The sequence below is a fragment of the Typopeltis vanoorti genome, chromosome 14 (genome assembly GCF_054136105.1).
Source record: "Typopeltis vanoorti isolate ZY-2024b chromosome 14, IOZ_Tvanoo_1.0, whole genome shotgun sequence".
Taxonomy (NCBI): Eukaryota; Metazoa; Arthropoda; class Arachnida; order Uropygi; family Thelyphonidae; genus Typopeltis; species Typopeltis vanoorti.
In genome coordinates, this window is record NC_143562.1 from 45,859,570 (window position 1) to 45,876,047 (window position 16,478).

At 35.8% G+C, this 16,478-nt stretch overlaps 1 protein-coding gene across 2 annotated transcripts in view; it reads right to left on the minus strand.

The window, feature by feature from the left end:
- The window catches only part of LOC150099419 (endoplasmic reticulum-Golgi intermediate compartment protein 3-like), a 179,384-nt gene that overhangs the window by 128,926 nt on the left and 33,980 nt on the right, over positions 1–16,478 (minus strand). For both annotated transcript variants that reach the window (XM_090403787.1, XM_090403786.1), the window contains exon 5: positions 6,224–6,291. In XM_090403787.1, the coding sequence (XP_090259913.1) occupies positions 6,224–6,291 (68 nt within the window). The remainder of the gene's footprint in view (positions 1–6,223; positions 6,292–16,478) is intronic.

A 16,478-nucleotide genomic window follows, 5' to 3' on the forward strand; every position in this document is an offset into this window, starting at 1 on the left:
AACATATAAGCTAGTGAAACAACTGTTATTAGCCCTCTTGTGTCTCAGTTAATTCCCCCTCATATATCAAAAACACTTTTCCAGTATTCTTCAACAACAAATTACTGATATATACCCTCAAGATGTATATATACAGCATACCATGATAGCATACATGAAAAGTTTACATTATTCCTAACTTCCTATTGCCAACAGAGGTTGATGTATAGTGGAGTGGAATAAAGGAGAATGAGGGTGACTAGCGGAGTGCCCCAGGGCTCTGTACTAGGACCATTACTCTTTAATTTGTACATTAATGGTATAGCAGAAGATTTGAAGGGGGGAGAAGACATTCAGTTGTTTGCTAATGATGCAACAATGGGGAGGGCAATAGTTGCTAAAGGTGATATAGATATCTTGCAGGATGATATAAATAAATTGGCAGTGTGGGAAAAGGACAATGGTTGTCGATTTAATGTTGTAAAATGGAAAGTAATGTACTTTGGGATGAAAGGGTTACATACTTATATCAATACTGATGGTACCAGATTACAGGAAATTGATGAGGATAGGAATATGCGAGTGCTGGTGGATAGAGTTTTGAAATTCACAGGACTTATTGCAAGTGTTAGCAAAATAACTCGCAAGAATACTTGGATGCTGAAGAACACATTGACAAATAAAGATAGCGAGGTTATTATTCCTCTTTATAAGGTTATGATTCAGCCATATGTTGACTATTATGCACGGATTTGGTTATCTGCATTTCTAATGGAAATGATTCAGAGATGAGTGACCAAGCTTGTGAGGGATCTGTGGAATGTTTCCTATGAGGATAGATTGAAGGTTTGTGGGATATTCTCCCCCCCTCTCCTCTGCCTGTCAGAGTTTAGCTGACAGACAGAGGAGAGGGGATATGATAGAAACTTAGTTACCCAAGGAATTCTATGAGATTCACAAAAGAAACTTTTCAATACATTGGAAGAAGGGGGGGGGAAAAACAAGGGGTCACACTTGGAAATTGTCTAAGAGGGCGTGAACTAGGTTCTTCACTTGGAGAGTGGCGAATGAGTGGAGTGGAATGGAATGCTAGAGGTAGTTGTGAGTGCCCCAACAGTTAATAAGTTTAACGAGATACATGATAGGTATTGTCTTAATGGATAGTGTGGGTCTCCTGCAATGAGTCTTAACTCTACAGAGTACCCATATAAATAATATCAGCTTTATCATATTGGATTCCTTTTCCAGTATTCTTTCCTCCATTTTTAAGCTTTTCCAACAGCCTCCTGAACATCTTAAAACTTCCTGATATTGATCTTCTATATTCTTACCAGTCTTCCCAAAACTTTTAGATACTTTTACACACTGCTTTGCTTTCATATATTTTACTCTGTTTTCACTTAGGGCATCTGTGAACTTATTTGCTAGGAACTTTCAATATGCTTTCTTCTCTTCCAGGATTGCCTCTTTCACTTCTTGAGTCTATCATAAAGCTCTCATTTTTCTATCCTCACAGAGATGTTCAACACGTTTTTCTGGTTGAATCAATGAATGTTTACTTCAGAGACTGCCAATGTCTCCAAGGTTTGATTATTGTTTTTAAATTCCTTCACTTTTCTTCCAATAATATTTGTATACCAAGTCTGCAGATAACCTCTGAAAGCTTTGATTCTTTTTAAAACACACATTTTTCTTTTCTATATGATATTCAGTGTAATTCACAAACATGATAGGCTTGGTTCATTTGCTCCACCAACTCCATGTGAACGAAAATAATGTTCAAAAATAAATCCAATGTCACCATTGCTATAGCTAAAGGTAATGGCGTAGCCTTTACACATGTTCTTCTATTAATGTGTATGCAGTCAAACAGCATATCTCATACTGTGTGTACAGTAGGGGTGTCGAAGTTCAGTACTGTTTTTTTTTTTTTTTTTTTTTTTTGCACCATACCACATTACTAACACATTTCTAGATGGTTTTAAATTGGAGCACTAATTTATTGGTATACTAATAATTTATTATTATATTAATAATAAAATAAAATTCACATAAAAATATTGACATTCAGTGGTAAAAATTTTGCCTATGTTTTTCAGGCATCATTGACATTCTATTTCTGTACTCAGTGCAGAAATGGAACAGCAAATTAAATAAATAACAAAGATTTTAAAAAGCACTATCATAGTAGCTACAGTAAGGTAACAAAAACAGTCAATTCTTTCTTAACTAAATTGTATTAATTTGTGTTCCATTTCTGTACTGAAGATGCCCATGAAATATAAGCAAATATTTTATAATTAAATATCAAGATTTCTACACCAGTTTTCTATCTCTGTTATTCTTTTTATATGCCTGGTATTTATTTCCTACCTACTGTGCTGTTTAGATCTCCAACAAGACCAACTTTTCTTTTTTATATATATCAGCTGCCTTCTCTGACTTGAAAAATTCCTCCAAGTCTTCTTTAATAGAGTATTCTTTTGGACCATGGGCAAAAATAAGTTGCATTGTCGAATTCCCCTTTCTGATACTTGCTAACATCACTATATTTGATACTGCTTACTATTCAAGAGGATAACCTTTGTGTTAGGTGTTGAAGACTATAGCTTCTCCTTCCTTCCTTCCTTTCCCCAAGCAATGCCTGAATACAACATCTTGTAGGTGTTATTTAGAAGAATCTCGCCTGTTTTTGTTTTCATTTCAGTAACACCAATTATGTCAGTGTGTGCTTTTCTAATTCTTCTGTCAATTTCACTCCTTTTCCATTGATATGTTTATGATAATGCTTATGTTTATTGTGGCTATCTTGAATTCTGCAGATGTTAAGAATTTCCAGTAGATGATTTTTCATTGTTTGCCCTGGTTCTTTTTAAATTGGGTGACGTCCCAGTCAGCATGACTTTTATCTTATTATATCGTCACTGTCATTTGGTTTTAAATTGGCTTAAAACAATCAACCACTGTCATTTGGTTTTAAGCCAAAAAAGAATACAATCTGTTTGGTTAAACTTCAAATTGCCATTTTCACACAAATGTCCATTTCATTTATTCAGTATTCAGGTAGATACTTACTGATAGGGTGTGACACAATAAGGTGAGGATTGGAAAGTAAGGATCAGGAGCTCCAGTCAGTTCTCCACATTCCTTAAAAGGTTATGAGGAAGTTTCCTTTCAGTTATCTCGTTTTGACCCTTAAGTGATCCCAGTATTCTAATCAATTTAAACACTTTCTCTCATTACAAATATTCAGCTGTTTGATACTCTGGAATTAGTGAAAAAATATTTTCTGCAGACAGGTCAAAACAATTCAGATTTGTTAGAGATACAGGATATCAAATGTCAAGATTCATCTATAGAAAAAAAGTGAAGGGAATGATGATGATGGACCCTCTAATTCACCTACTCTCGCTGACCTTCTTGTGGAATCCAGTAACCCTCATATACTGGGGTTTACTGGAACTGAATCATAATGGTCTATCTCACTTTGGTCAAACAATAAGGTCAACTGCTGTTTGCTTAGAACATCAAGATTACATTAAATATCAAGAAGATGGCAAGTTAGGTCCTGCTCATGCAATTCCTGCCACTCAAGGAGTTCAATCTAACAAAAAATAGCAAGTACTTCACAGATGCTGATTCTTAATGTACTTCTCCTTGAAACCATTAACAGATAAAGCACTAACAACTGACTCAGGCAACCCATTCACTACTATCCAAGTGAAAAATCTAGTCCTCACACCTTTGCTAACCACTCTTACCCAATTTCCAGGGATGACCACTTGTTCTTCCTCCCTTTTAGCCAAGTGATGAAACATTTTTCCTGCATAAATCCTATAAAATCCTTTAAGTAACTTAAATGTTTCTATCTATTCCTCCCTTTCTCACCTATCAACCGACTTCATCTGATCTTATAACAGCATCCAACACTAGGCAACCAAATCCTCTCCATCACATTTTGATTCAAGTAATTATCTCTCAATGAGTGTATAAATTCCATTTTTTTCTTCCTGTGACGTGATATTTCCTCCTTTCAATTTGTCTCCAAAGTTGATGTCCCTATAATAATTACACAACTTGCACTCGTTAGACTAATCTGCTGATGCATGTCTTCCACATCATTCCTCTCACCCCTCCAGCAATCAATCAATCAATTCCATTGGCCTCAATCTCACACCAGATTGATTCGAAAGAACTGCCATCTGCCTGACTAACTCCTTTTCTTGTTAGATGCAATTGATTTGCTATCATCAGATGTACCCCATCCTTGGCTTGTCTACCCTATCCTTCCTGAAAATACTAAATCCATCACATTCTATTCCTGTAACTACATCATCTGCTGTTAGCCAAATCTCACTAATGCCTATAACTTCTGGCAAGGTTGCAGTAAACAATGCCAAAAACACCTCCCTGTTATGCTGATGCTTCTAGAATTAGTATATACACATACTAACCACTGAATTATAAACATTTATGCAGATGTATGTAAACGTTACTTATGCATGATATATGCAAATTACTTGGTCATGTGCATCATGACATGTTCTAGGCCAGTGTTTCTCAGATTTTTCCTACGAGGGAACACTTCACAAATCCTGAAATTTTCACGTAACACCTTGATTATTTTGTAATGTATTAATAACTAATTATGGCATAATCATAAAGAGTATTAGCACACTTATGTACGGTGTGACATGTTGACAAATATAAAATTACATTTAAATCAGTTATCGATCACTGGACTAATGAAATCTTGTAGCATATTGTGGTTTCCTCAGGGTAACATCATTAAATTAACTTGTGCTGATTTTCATTGACATATCCCATTTTGATCACCAAAAATTTATAACATTATTCTAAGTACTTACGAGTGAATCCAGATTTTTTTTCCTGTGTGCTGCTAGTTTTCCCCACCTTTTGTACATCCTGGAGATCGCTTTGCAGCAATCTCCAGGATGTGGATGAATCGCTATCTGTGGTCACAAACCTTCAATAAGAGATTTCTTAACACCAAAATTAAACAAAGTCCCTTGTCTCTTATTCATATTAAAATTTAAATCTGGAGGCCTATTATTTTTAAAAAATAATGGCACTACTGTGTTGAAACAAGCACTTTCACCCTACCATACAAACTTGCAAAGAAAGTATTCAGTATTACTAGATTTGAGAACCAGATACAGATTACCTTGATCATCAATTTCAGTGGAAAAATTTTCTTTATATTTCCTTGCTGATTGGTCACCAACATTTGCAACACAGATGTTATTTCGTTCAGTTTTGAGAACAGAGGATACGCCGCCAAATGTTGTAATCAGCTTGCAGGCAATTTTTATGACCAGTCATAAACATGGTATTCCCTTTTTCCGAATTACTTCCATCTTTAAAAATATATGGTTTGGTCACTGACATCACAGAACACCAATGTTCCGTGGAACACAATTTGGGAAACCCTGTTCTAGGCAACTGTTTAAGAATGTGCTGTGCAGTAAACTTCAATAGTGTTGATCACAATGGCAAAAACAAAATATCTTTCAGAGTTTGATAAAGGGTTATTGTGGGTACCCATCTGGCTGGAGCCATGATTTTGAAAAAGACAGAGCTGACTGGTTTCTCAAAAAGTTAGATATCTGGGTGTTTAATCAGTGGAAAAATAACTCGTGTTGCTTGTCTAAGGGGCATAACTGTGGTCCTAAGACAGTCTGTCAGGAACGAAATCGCCGCCGAGATCACATTACAATATCCAAGACTTGAAAGATTTTTCTGATGTCTTTCTGGAAAAGGATTACGTGAGGTATGCAGTAAGATCATTATGTGTCTAGTCAGAGGTGATGTTCATTGATCACCTACACAATCATACATATGCCAAAAAGTACGATTTTCTCCATTTGCAAAATACATAAACACCCATTAGATTGGTTTTGTCCATCTGTCCATCCATACACAAGTTTATTCATCAACTTCAATTTTAGTTGAACAAAATGCACAGTAGAAAGAGCAACTTTTTAATAATTAGAAACAATAACTGTTATTGGTATGCCACCTATTTTAAATGAGCAACTTTATTCATATTAGTTATAAATAAATAGATTAATTTATCAATGATATTACAAAATGATATATTAATGTTTATTAATACATGTGTGTGTATGTGTGTGAGCGCAAGAGAGAGAGCAAGAGAGCAGGATAATGGTGAAAGAGACTTGAAAATATAAAAAACAGGTCAGTGTAAAGCAAGGAACCTTACTTTTTATGTTCGGTTTCTGCTCCATAACAACTTTCACATCTGTTTGGATCTAAGGTGGTGGTAGTAACCTGTAAAAAAAAAAAAAGCTTCAAGAAATATGAAGAGGATTCTTTGATTTGTTTTCTTTTGTACTTTGCAAACCAATGAAAGCTTCTTTACCTCTTTTGACGTTCAATATTTCAATTGTTTCCACTAATACGTTGTTTAATAAAACAAATACAGTAAAGTTCTGTTTATCCAACCTTTTAATAGCTAGAATTTTTAAATTATTGTTACATTTCAATCCTGATTAAGTTAGCTTAACTGATCTGTTTTTAACGATCATTCTCATATATTTGTCACACTTTGTTGCATATGGTTCCAAAAGGATATAGGAAGGCAGATCTTTTTATCTTGTTTGTTTATTAGCTGTGTTGCAAAAAATTATCTTGCTGATATGAAATATCCTGAAAAAATCTGTTTCAAAAAACAGAGCTACACTTAAAAAAAGACTTAGATGTAAAAGTATAATACAATAGTGGTTCTTACTGGAGACCTAAATAGCAGGATAGGAAATGTTTTAGGAAAATCTAAAGAAAAGAAACTAATAATAAGCACTTGCTAAATTTCTGTTTATTACAAGTCACATTAATAACATGTCTCGGAAGCATACTCATCTGTTTGTGTGTGTTTGATTCAATGGATTTACTCAGCTATACAACTTAATTAAAGAAATTTCATGACTAGAAGTCAAGAGATACAAAAATATAAAAAATATTTGTAATGTACCCTATTTTGGCCATAGAAAGAAATCCACTGAGTTGCATATGAAAGAACAGGTTCACCTATGGAAGAACTACAGCCAGCACACTATCTAATTATGTTCTTAATTCTGTTCACCTTAATGATGAAGATTCTGTCACTCATCCAGTGATCTGGAACAAATCAGCAAACACTTTTAGATGCTACAATGAGCTGCAAAGAAGAATTGTGAAATCAACAGAAATTGTCTTCAATCTGGTCCATCTTAATATTAACCTTAGCTATAACCTATCTAATTGTCACTTTTCAGCTATCCAACTTTGGCATAAATGAGATTATGTGAATGTGCCCAACAATACTATGGCATCCAGAATGCCTTCAAATGTTAGCAATACATTTGCAAGTTTATTTATAGCTGTTGTTCTCTTGTAATGTATATTTCTGTATTTCTCTTTACATGTTATGAACCTAATGAAGTCTTCTAAGAAGGCGAAACTAGTTGTGTGTTCAAATAATAAATAGTTTTTCTATACTGGAATCTCTCGGCTTCTGGTCATTAAATTTTTTTAATTTTATATATTATTATTATTATCATTATTATTATGTGACACCTCCAGGGAGTCCAAAGACTTCCTGGAGGAAGAGTACCGAACTCTACATCTCTATCTCCACCACTCAATCCACCAACTACAATGAACCACAACTACACCAATGCCATCTACAGCCCACCACCACTAATATTTTCAGACAATCACAAACATTCATGTCCACGGTGGGATTTGAACCCACAGCCTTTTGGCTGGAGAGTGGATACACTAACCACTCGGCAAACCAGGCTGGCTATACACGTGTGTGTGTGGGGGGGGGTATGTATATGTACACAACTACTACTCATGTTCATATATGAGTACAAGAAAGTGGAGGGATTGTGGCTAGTTCAGAGGAGCAGTGCTTGTGAAAATACCTTAGAAGCGACATAAGGCAGCAACAGAAAGTCTACAGGAAAGTGACTGGAGGGAGGGGTCATCAATTAAGTAAATTGCTCACTTCTGTATACAATCAAACATTATGGGAGGAGTTTTAAGTGCACAACTCCAAATGTGGAAACAGTATTCTAAGGTTAAGCAGATTTGAACTTTAAAAAAAAGTGTCAGGAGTTGAGCAGGAGAGAAGTGCTGTTTGGAACGGAAGAGAATATCAAATTTTCTGGAGGTTGAAGAAGCAATGGACTTGATGTTCATGACAGGATAGATTGGATCTGAGAGTTACCCCAAGGAGAGAAATCTGGTCTAGGTTGGTAAGACGAATATTGTCAAAAACAAGGGAGAAAGCAGAACAAGAAATGAAACAGGATTGCATTTTGGTGACATTAACATTCAGCAGGTTATCCTTGCCCCCACCTGAGAATGGAAAGGAGATCAGTGTTTAGGAGACTGTTAAAGATCTTGATGTGCAAGTTACCTGAGAATTACAAATTTTGGAAAATGAAAAAGAGTGGAGAGTACTGTCATCAGCAAAGTTGGGAATAGGAGAGATCATTAATGTACAGAAGGAAGAATGTAGGTAACAGTACTGAGCCCTAGGGTACACCAGCATCAATTAAGAAATCTGATGAAAGGAAACTTTCCACCATAATCTGCAGTGAGTGGCTGGCAAGGAAACTGGCAATCCATTCGTAAAGAGAGGGAGGAATACCTCTCTTTACAAATAAATCTTACCAAGCTACCATCTTATAGCAGCTTGGTATGAAGGCCATGTTACCAGACTCGACCAAATGCCTTGAAAATATAGAAAGTGACCACTTAAGTTTTTCAGAACTTTTCCATGGCTTGTGTCCAAAGGTGGGTAAGGTTAGCAAGGAGGTCTGCTGTGGAACAAGAACTGTGGAATCCATAGCGATGATCATAAAGTAACCAGTAGGTCTAAAGTAGTGAAGCAATTGGCTATTGATAACTTTTCCAAATTAAAAATGCCAAGAAATTATATTCTTGGTTTCATCGTTTATCCAAGTGTTTATATGTGAAGTGTCTTCATGACTGGGGTACTTGGATATAGGGGGCTAATGACTTCATATCAATTGCCTTAGTGTCCCATAATGTTTAATGCTATAATAACATGCGTGTTAGAATAATTACTTTACTTATAATTAAGAAAATAATATTTGACATTTCGACCTATATTGAGGTCATCATCAGGAAAATATAAATATGTACAGGACACAAGTTACAGGATGCTACACAAAAGTAAGATGAATCTAAATGATCAGTTAATCATTTACACTAGCTTGACCTCTGGTGAAAAAAAAAATACTAAAAAAAAATAAATATTACTAAATAAATTATATTCAAAATTTAAAATTAATTCACAAAATAAAATAAACTTTTCATACATATGAGATAAAAAAAAAAAAAGAAAAAGGTTTTATAGCAGAACTGTAGAAATTAAACAATTTCTACAGTCTTCTCATATTAGGGTTTTCTTCTGTTTGGGGTTTCTGGATACTATACAGGTTGAAGATGGGTCCTCCAAATTCTTGGAATTATTAATCCATCATTCTTGTTGAGATTTGGATGATGTTTCAGCATTTCACAGGCTTCTTTGAACTTTCTTTCAAACCAGGTTTTGGTGCCTTTCCAGTCTGTGGTCTGATAGGCCTGTTTTATCATAGTGTAGGAATTTAATGTGGCATTTGTGTTCATCCTTTCTTATTGGAATGGTGTGCCCTGTTTCCTCTATGTAAGGTAAGTTGCAGATGTGCACTGAATTTTGTAAGCTCCTGGGTGAGTAAGGTTTGGAAGAGGATCTTTGGATGAGCTGAGTATATTTCTTAATTTTGCAGGAGGTTTGAAGGTTGCCTTACTACTGTATTTATGTAGTGTTCTATTTTTTCTGATATTCCCCTAATGCATGGTATGGCTATGGCATGGTAATCTTTTTTTTGCTTTTAACCCAGCATTAGTAAGGTGGGGGTGTCACTGACCCCAAAGATTTTAAATTGACTATAACTTTTTTAACAATGCTTGGCAGTGAGTCATGCCTCGGTATAGCTTCCCCTCCCGTAACTCGCTATTCAATGCCATAGACGACAGGCTGTTGCACGCAAGCAAGTTTAGTGTGCAGAGGCGTAAAGTGTGCTGGGATCCACCAGACCCCACCTTACCAAAAGTGTGACTATATTTATTTCCGAAATGTAAGTTGTTTTCATGTATATTCTACTAAAATATTATCGTTACTGCTGTGTCTTTTATATTTTTACATACCAACTATAAGGAAATGCATTTTTGTAAATATTTAGAGGGTATTTTGAGAACAATATCTTTTTTTTTACCAGATCAGTTACGAGCAGAAAGAACAGAGGTTACGTCAACTTATAGATGACACTAAAAGTAAAAATAAAGATGTTTAATTAGTTAAGTATTTTTGGCTAATAAAAATTTAATTGGGGTGCTTAAGGGTCAAAGCTGTATAACTGAGAGGAGACCTCCACATAGCCTTTAAAGGAATGCGGAGAACCGACCAGGGCTTCTGACCTAATGTCCAATCCTCACCTTCTCGTGGTGCACCCTGTTGGGTATCTACTTGGATACTGAACGGACGAGGATGGGCTGGCAATTTGGGATTTAGCCGACCAAATTGTATTCTTATTGGTTAAACCAAAATATAGAATGATGGTACAACATGACAAAATTTCATGCCGGCTGGGGCGTCGCCCGGTTAAACAAGGCACCCGTTGTTTTCGCCAGGGAACCAGGGCGAACAGCGAAAAGTCAGCTACTGGAACAAATCTGAAAATAAACCCCAACTCAACATCACCAGAGTTAAAGATCGGTACTATCAACGTAAGAAGCCTGAATTGCAAAGAAATGGAGCTAGCTGAGGAATTAGATAAGTACCAGATCGACATAATAGGGGTGACTGAAACAAAAAAGACCAAAACTGGTGAGATCTTTCTGAGCAATAAATACAAAATGTTATATTCAGGCAATGATAATCAAAGAAAAGAAACAGTAGCCATAGTATTCAACACAAAATACGAGGCTAATCTTCTTGAATGGCAGTCAGTCTCAAGTAGAGTAATGTGGGCAAATATGAGAATGGGGAACTGGACAATGAGACTTATTTGTGCCTATGGTCCCACAGAAGGTTCTACTAAGGTAGAAGTGGAGGAATTTTTTGAGGCTTTAGAAAAAGCAACTGACACAATGAAAAATGAAAAGTTGGTCCTTGTTGGGGATCTAAATAGCAGAGTAGGAAATGATTGTGAGACATACAAAAATATTTTGGGAAAATTTGGAGAAAAGAGCAAAGCTAATAATAATGGCAAATATCTGTTGGATTTCTGCTCAGGACATGGACTGGTTATTACTAACACCATGTTCCAACATAAAAATGTGCACAAATTCACATGGAGAGAAGAGGCAAGGAATAAGAAAAGTCTCATTGACTATGTTATTGTTGATAGTGATGTTTTCTCCCTGGTGCAGGACACCAGAGTGTACAGAGGATTTGAAATTGGAAGTGATCACTATTTAGTCTTGAGCAGGATAAAATTGAATTTCATATTGAAAAGAATAACATGTAAGAAAGTTTTAAAGCGAATAAAAGTTGAGCAGCTCTCAGATGTGAACTGTAGGCTAAAATACACAAAGATTATTGAAGAAAAAATGAAAGAGTTTGAGAACAGGAATCAAACCTTGGAGATTCAGTGGCAAACTCTGAAGAAAAGATTGAATGATTCTGCCAGAGAGGCATGTGGTGAGGTTATCTGTAAGGATAAAAAAATCAGAACTCCCTGGTGGACACAGGAAGTTAAAGAGGCAGTGAAGGAAAAGAAGAAAGCATACCAAAAGTTCCTGTCAAATAAGTCAGCTTGTGCTCTTAGAGAATATAGAGACAAATGCAAGAATGCTAAACACTGTGTAAAACTAGCTAAACAAAAGTCATGGGAGGACTTTGGCAAGAATATAGAAAATAAATATCAAGAAGGTGGCAAAATATTCTGGAGGTTGTTGAAGAAGCTTAAGAATGGAGGAAAGAGTGCTGTAAAAGAAATTAGAGATGATAAAGGTGACATGAAAACAGGAGAAAAAGATATCCGTGAAGTATGGAGTAATTACTTTGAAAAACTGCTAAATGAAACAAGCAGTGACGACAGCACAGTGGTAAAAAACACTGACCAGGCATGCAGTCAGGAATACATATCCATACTAGAAGTAGAAAAAGCCATTAAAGGCTTGAAATGTGGAAAGGCAGCAGGAGTAGATGATATTCGACCAGAAATGCTGAAGTATGGTGGTATAAGAGTCTTACAGTGGCTGCACTGCATAGTTCAGAAAGCATGGACAGAGGGACGAATTCTCGATGATTGGAGTAGAGCTCTCATAGTACCCATATATAAAAAGGGAAATAGAACTGCATGTGAGAATTACAGAGGTATTTCCCTACTGAGTGTTCCTGGCAAGATCTATGCAAGTATACTTGAGAAACGGTTGAGAAGAATTGTGGAAGAAAAGCTTGGTGAAGAACAAGCTGGATTCAGGCCAAATAGAGGCTGTCAGGATCAGATCTTCACTTTACGACAAATAGTCGAGAAAGCATGGGAATATAACAAAGATCTGTATTTAAGTTTTGTCGATTTGGAAAAGGCATATGACAAGGTGCCAAGAGAGAAGCTATTCAATACGCTGCAGTTATATGGTGTCAATGGGGCATTATATCAAGCAATACTTAGTCTTTATTTGAGTTGTAAGTCAGCAGTTAGAATTGAAGGAAGTACAGGAAGATGGTTTAATGTTAAATCTGGTGTGAGACAAGGGTGTACATTATCCCCTCTGTTATTCATTATCTATATGGATCACATTTTGAAGGAAAGTGGTATTAAACCTGATATCAAAATTGGAGATGTTAATGTCAGCTCTTTGCTTTATGCGGATGATGTTATACTTCTAAATAAATCCGCTACAAGTCTGCAAGATTCTCTGACTAAATTGAATAGCTATTGTAATAGATATGGTATGAAGGTCAGCAATAAAAAGACAAAGACAATAAAAATAGGCAGAATCATTGAAAATGTCAACTGTGTTGTGAATGGAGAACCTGTGGAACAAGTAAAATATTTCAGCTACTTAGGCACAATTTTTAGTGAAGATGGTAAATTAAATATAGAAATAGACAACAGAATCAGCAAAGCTGGTAGGGTGGGAAGTCAATTGAATAAATTCATATGGAATAAGAGAGAAATTAGTCGGAACACTAAATTAGCTGTATACAAGGCAGTGTTCAAACCAGTTTTAACTTATGGATCTGAGAGCTGGGTCAGAAGTAAAACACTTGACCAAAGACTAGAGACCACATATATGAGAGTCCTGAGAAAGATTAGAGGCGTGAACAGATGGCATCAATGGCAATATCATATTAAAAATGAGGATATTAGGAAAGAATTTGACATTGTCAGCATCCAGGAATGCATTAGCAGAGCTAATCTCAGGTGGTATGGTCACTTAAATAGAATGGGAGAGGAAAGATTAGCAAAACAAGTGTTCTCTGACAGGTTGGCAGGAAAACGACCAAGAGGAAGACCAAGATGTAGGTGGATTGATACGGTACAAAGTGCCTGAGACGATAGAAATATAAGATCTGATAATGTTGGAGTCTTGACAAGTAACAGACTGACTTGGAGGAAAATTGTAGATAGGAAGTTAGTAATGATGTAATTTTTTCATGTAGTACTGTCATATCCTGTACACCCCTTGAGGGTACATGGCAGGAATTTTATGATGATGATGATGAAAAATTTAATTCTCTGGATCTGCATTTTTATTCTGTAAAATTACAGGACACTTCAACAATATGTAATGTTTAAATGTCCAGGTTAAATAATATTGATTAAAAAGATATGGATGTCTATAAATACAATACATTATTTTGTGGGATCCCACCTTACAACTTTTGGTATATTTTCCCACCTCACCGGGTTAATGGCATTTTTGTGCAGATCTTGTGAACGTTTTTTTTTTCTTTTATGTAGCTATTTTTTACAAATGTTTCACTACTAATTTCATATTCTTTGTTCAGAACCTGTTCATTGGAACAAATTGTTGGGGTTCTGTGTTTGAGGGTGCTGATGATCCCTAGTTTTTATGTTGGATAGTGGTATGAATTTTTATGTATATAATTTATTTAGTAATATTCTTTCTATTTATTTATTTTTTAAAACCTGAGGTTAGGGTAAATGATTAACAAAGCATTTAGATTCATCTTACTTTTGTGTCGTGTCCTGTACACATGTTTTCCTGATGATGACCTCAATACAGAGCTGAAACCGTCAAATGTTATTTTCTTAATTATACAATAGTAAGTCGTATTGTTGAATGTTGATTCAGGAAAAATCTCAGCTTTTGGACCTTTATAATCATTTACTCCAAACAGGGGAAGATAAAAACCCAGGTAATAACAGAGAAGGTCTGCACATGTGTGATTGGTCTGCAACATTTTATGCATTTTTGAAGTTGTATGGCTTGGATAGCAGAATTTTAAGACTTGGAAGCAATCCTTTGTGCTTCTTTGACAGTTGAAAAAATTCCTTTTAAACTTCGTGGTATCAGCTGGATAAAAAAAATTGCACAGGCTTGCTGTATAACTGTTTTTCTTCAGCTTCTGTGATGTCTGTAATATTTATTATGTACAACTGAGCAATGAAGATTATGGTTTTGAGTGCTATGGCTTTAGGGAAAAAAAAAGGAATGTGGTCTAATTTTCCAGTCTTCTAAGGTTTCAATGCTCTTGTATATAAGTACTTGAACTGGTAATATTGGATAAGTGGAGAAGGGAATTTCAAGTATAATGAGGGATTCTCTTAGGGGGTTAGTTCAAAAGGAATGCCTCCAAGATCCTGCTCTCCAAAAACTTTTGTCTTGTCTGCATTAGTGGGCCTTCAAAGTGCCCACTACATCATCAGCATCATATGCAAATACCTTATTTTCTTTCATAGTTGAAGGAACTGTTATTCCATGAACAGCACATGTATTGTCGACTTCCTGTAAGAAAGGTTCAAAAACCAATACAAAGAGCAATGGACTAAGAGGGCAACCTTGCTCAACTCCTTTTTGAATTTTGACCAGGTCTGATAGGAACCCATTAAATAGGCTCCTTCAATGATGGATAGCAGCTTTTTACCCACACCAATTCGCTGGAGGATGTGGAACAGAAAGGGATACCAGATATTATCAAATGCGTGAGTAAGGTCTACTGATAGTACTGTCATTGGCTGCTTTTTCGTGTTAACTAAGAAGAGTAGATCACACAGCAGAAATGGATTAAATTCTATTGCTCAGATTGGAACTCCAAACACCTACGTGCTTTTAAATATGTATCTCGCTCCTGCTATGAGCCTGTTACTGATAATGCAGAAAAATATCTTGTAGTCAGTATTAGACAGAGAAATACGAGAGTAGTCTGAAGAGTTCTCGGCCTAACAATGAAATTTATAATTTCAAACTTATTTTTATTTTTCAACATAATCTCCCTTAAGACTAATACATTTATTCCAGAGATGCTCCAGTGCCATTATCCTGTGGTTCTCAGTAAGATCTGCAAAATGCCCCTTGACAGCTGCAATCACCTCTTGATTTGAAGAAAAACAATGACCAGCGAGGAAGAGAATTAGTTTTGGGAATCAGAGGGAGCCAAATCTGGGGAATAGGGTGGATGTTCCAATAATTCATAGTGCAGAACCCTTAATTTTCTCATTGCCAAAACACCTTTATGGGCAGGTGCATTATCCTGATGAAACATACTTTTTTTCTTCTGCAAACCGAGTCTTTTCTCATGAATAATAAAAGATAGTATAGTCTCAGCAATTTCACGCACTTCGACTCGCCGGTCATCCAATACCATATCATGCACTTGATCAACGATTTCTGGTGTTGTTACACTTTTTGGACATCCTTCACGTGTATCATCTTCAAGGCTGGTACTGCTATGTTTAAACTTGGCAGCCCATTTCTTAATTGTCGAAAACAAAGGAGAAGAGTGCCCATAAACTTTTATGAACTTCGAATTAATTTCTTTTGGCATTCAACCTTCTTTACAAAGAATTTTATAACCGCACGATACTTAATTTTATCCATTTCAAGGGATACAGACAACACTTTTGCTTCAGACAACTGTATAAAACAAGCTACTTGTTAGAATACTTGCAATTTTCACATGGATGCTTATGACAGATGTACCAACTTAGGAAAAAAAAATCTTGCCAATAGTGTTGCCATCTATGGACAAGGCCGAGAACTTTTCAGACACCACCCTCATAGACTACGAGGGTGGTCTGAAATTATGACCTTAATATGAAGGATGAAATGTTGGGAAATTAAAGTAATTATTTCTAACACAGTTGTGGTTGCCTGAAATGAAGGTAATACATTCCAGGCATATTTCATAATGATGTAGTTATTTATATTTTTAACAATTTACTCTTTCACATTTTCACATTTGGTAGAAAATAAAAGATACTATA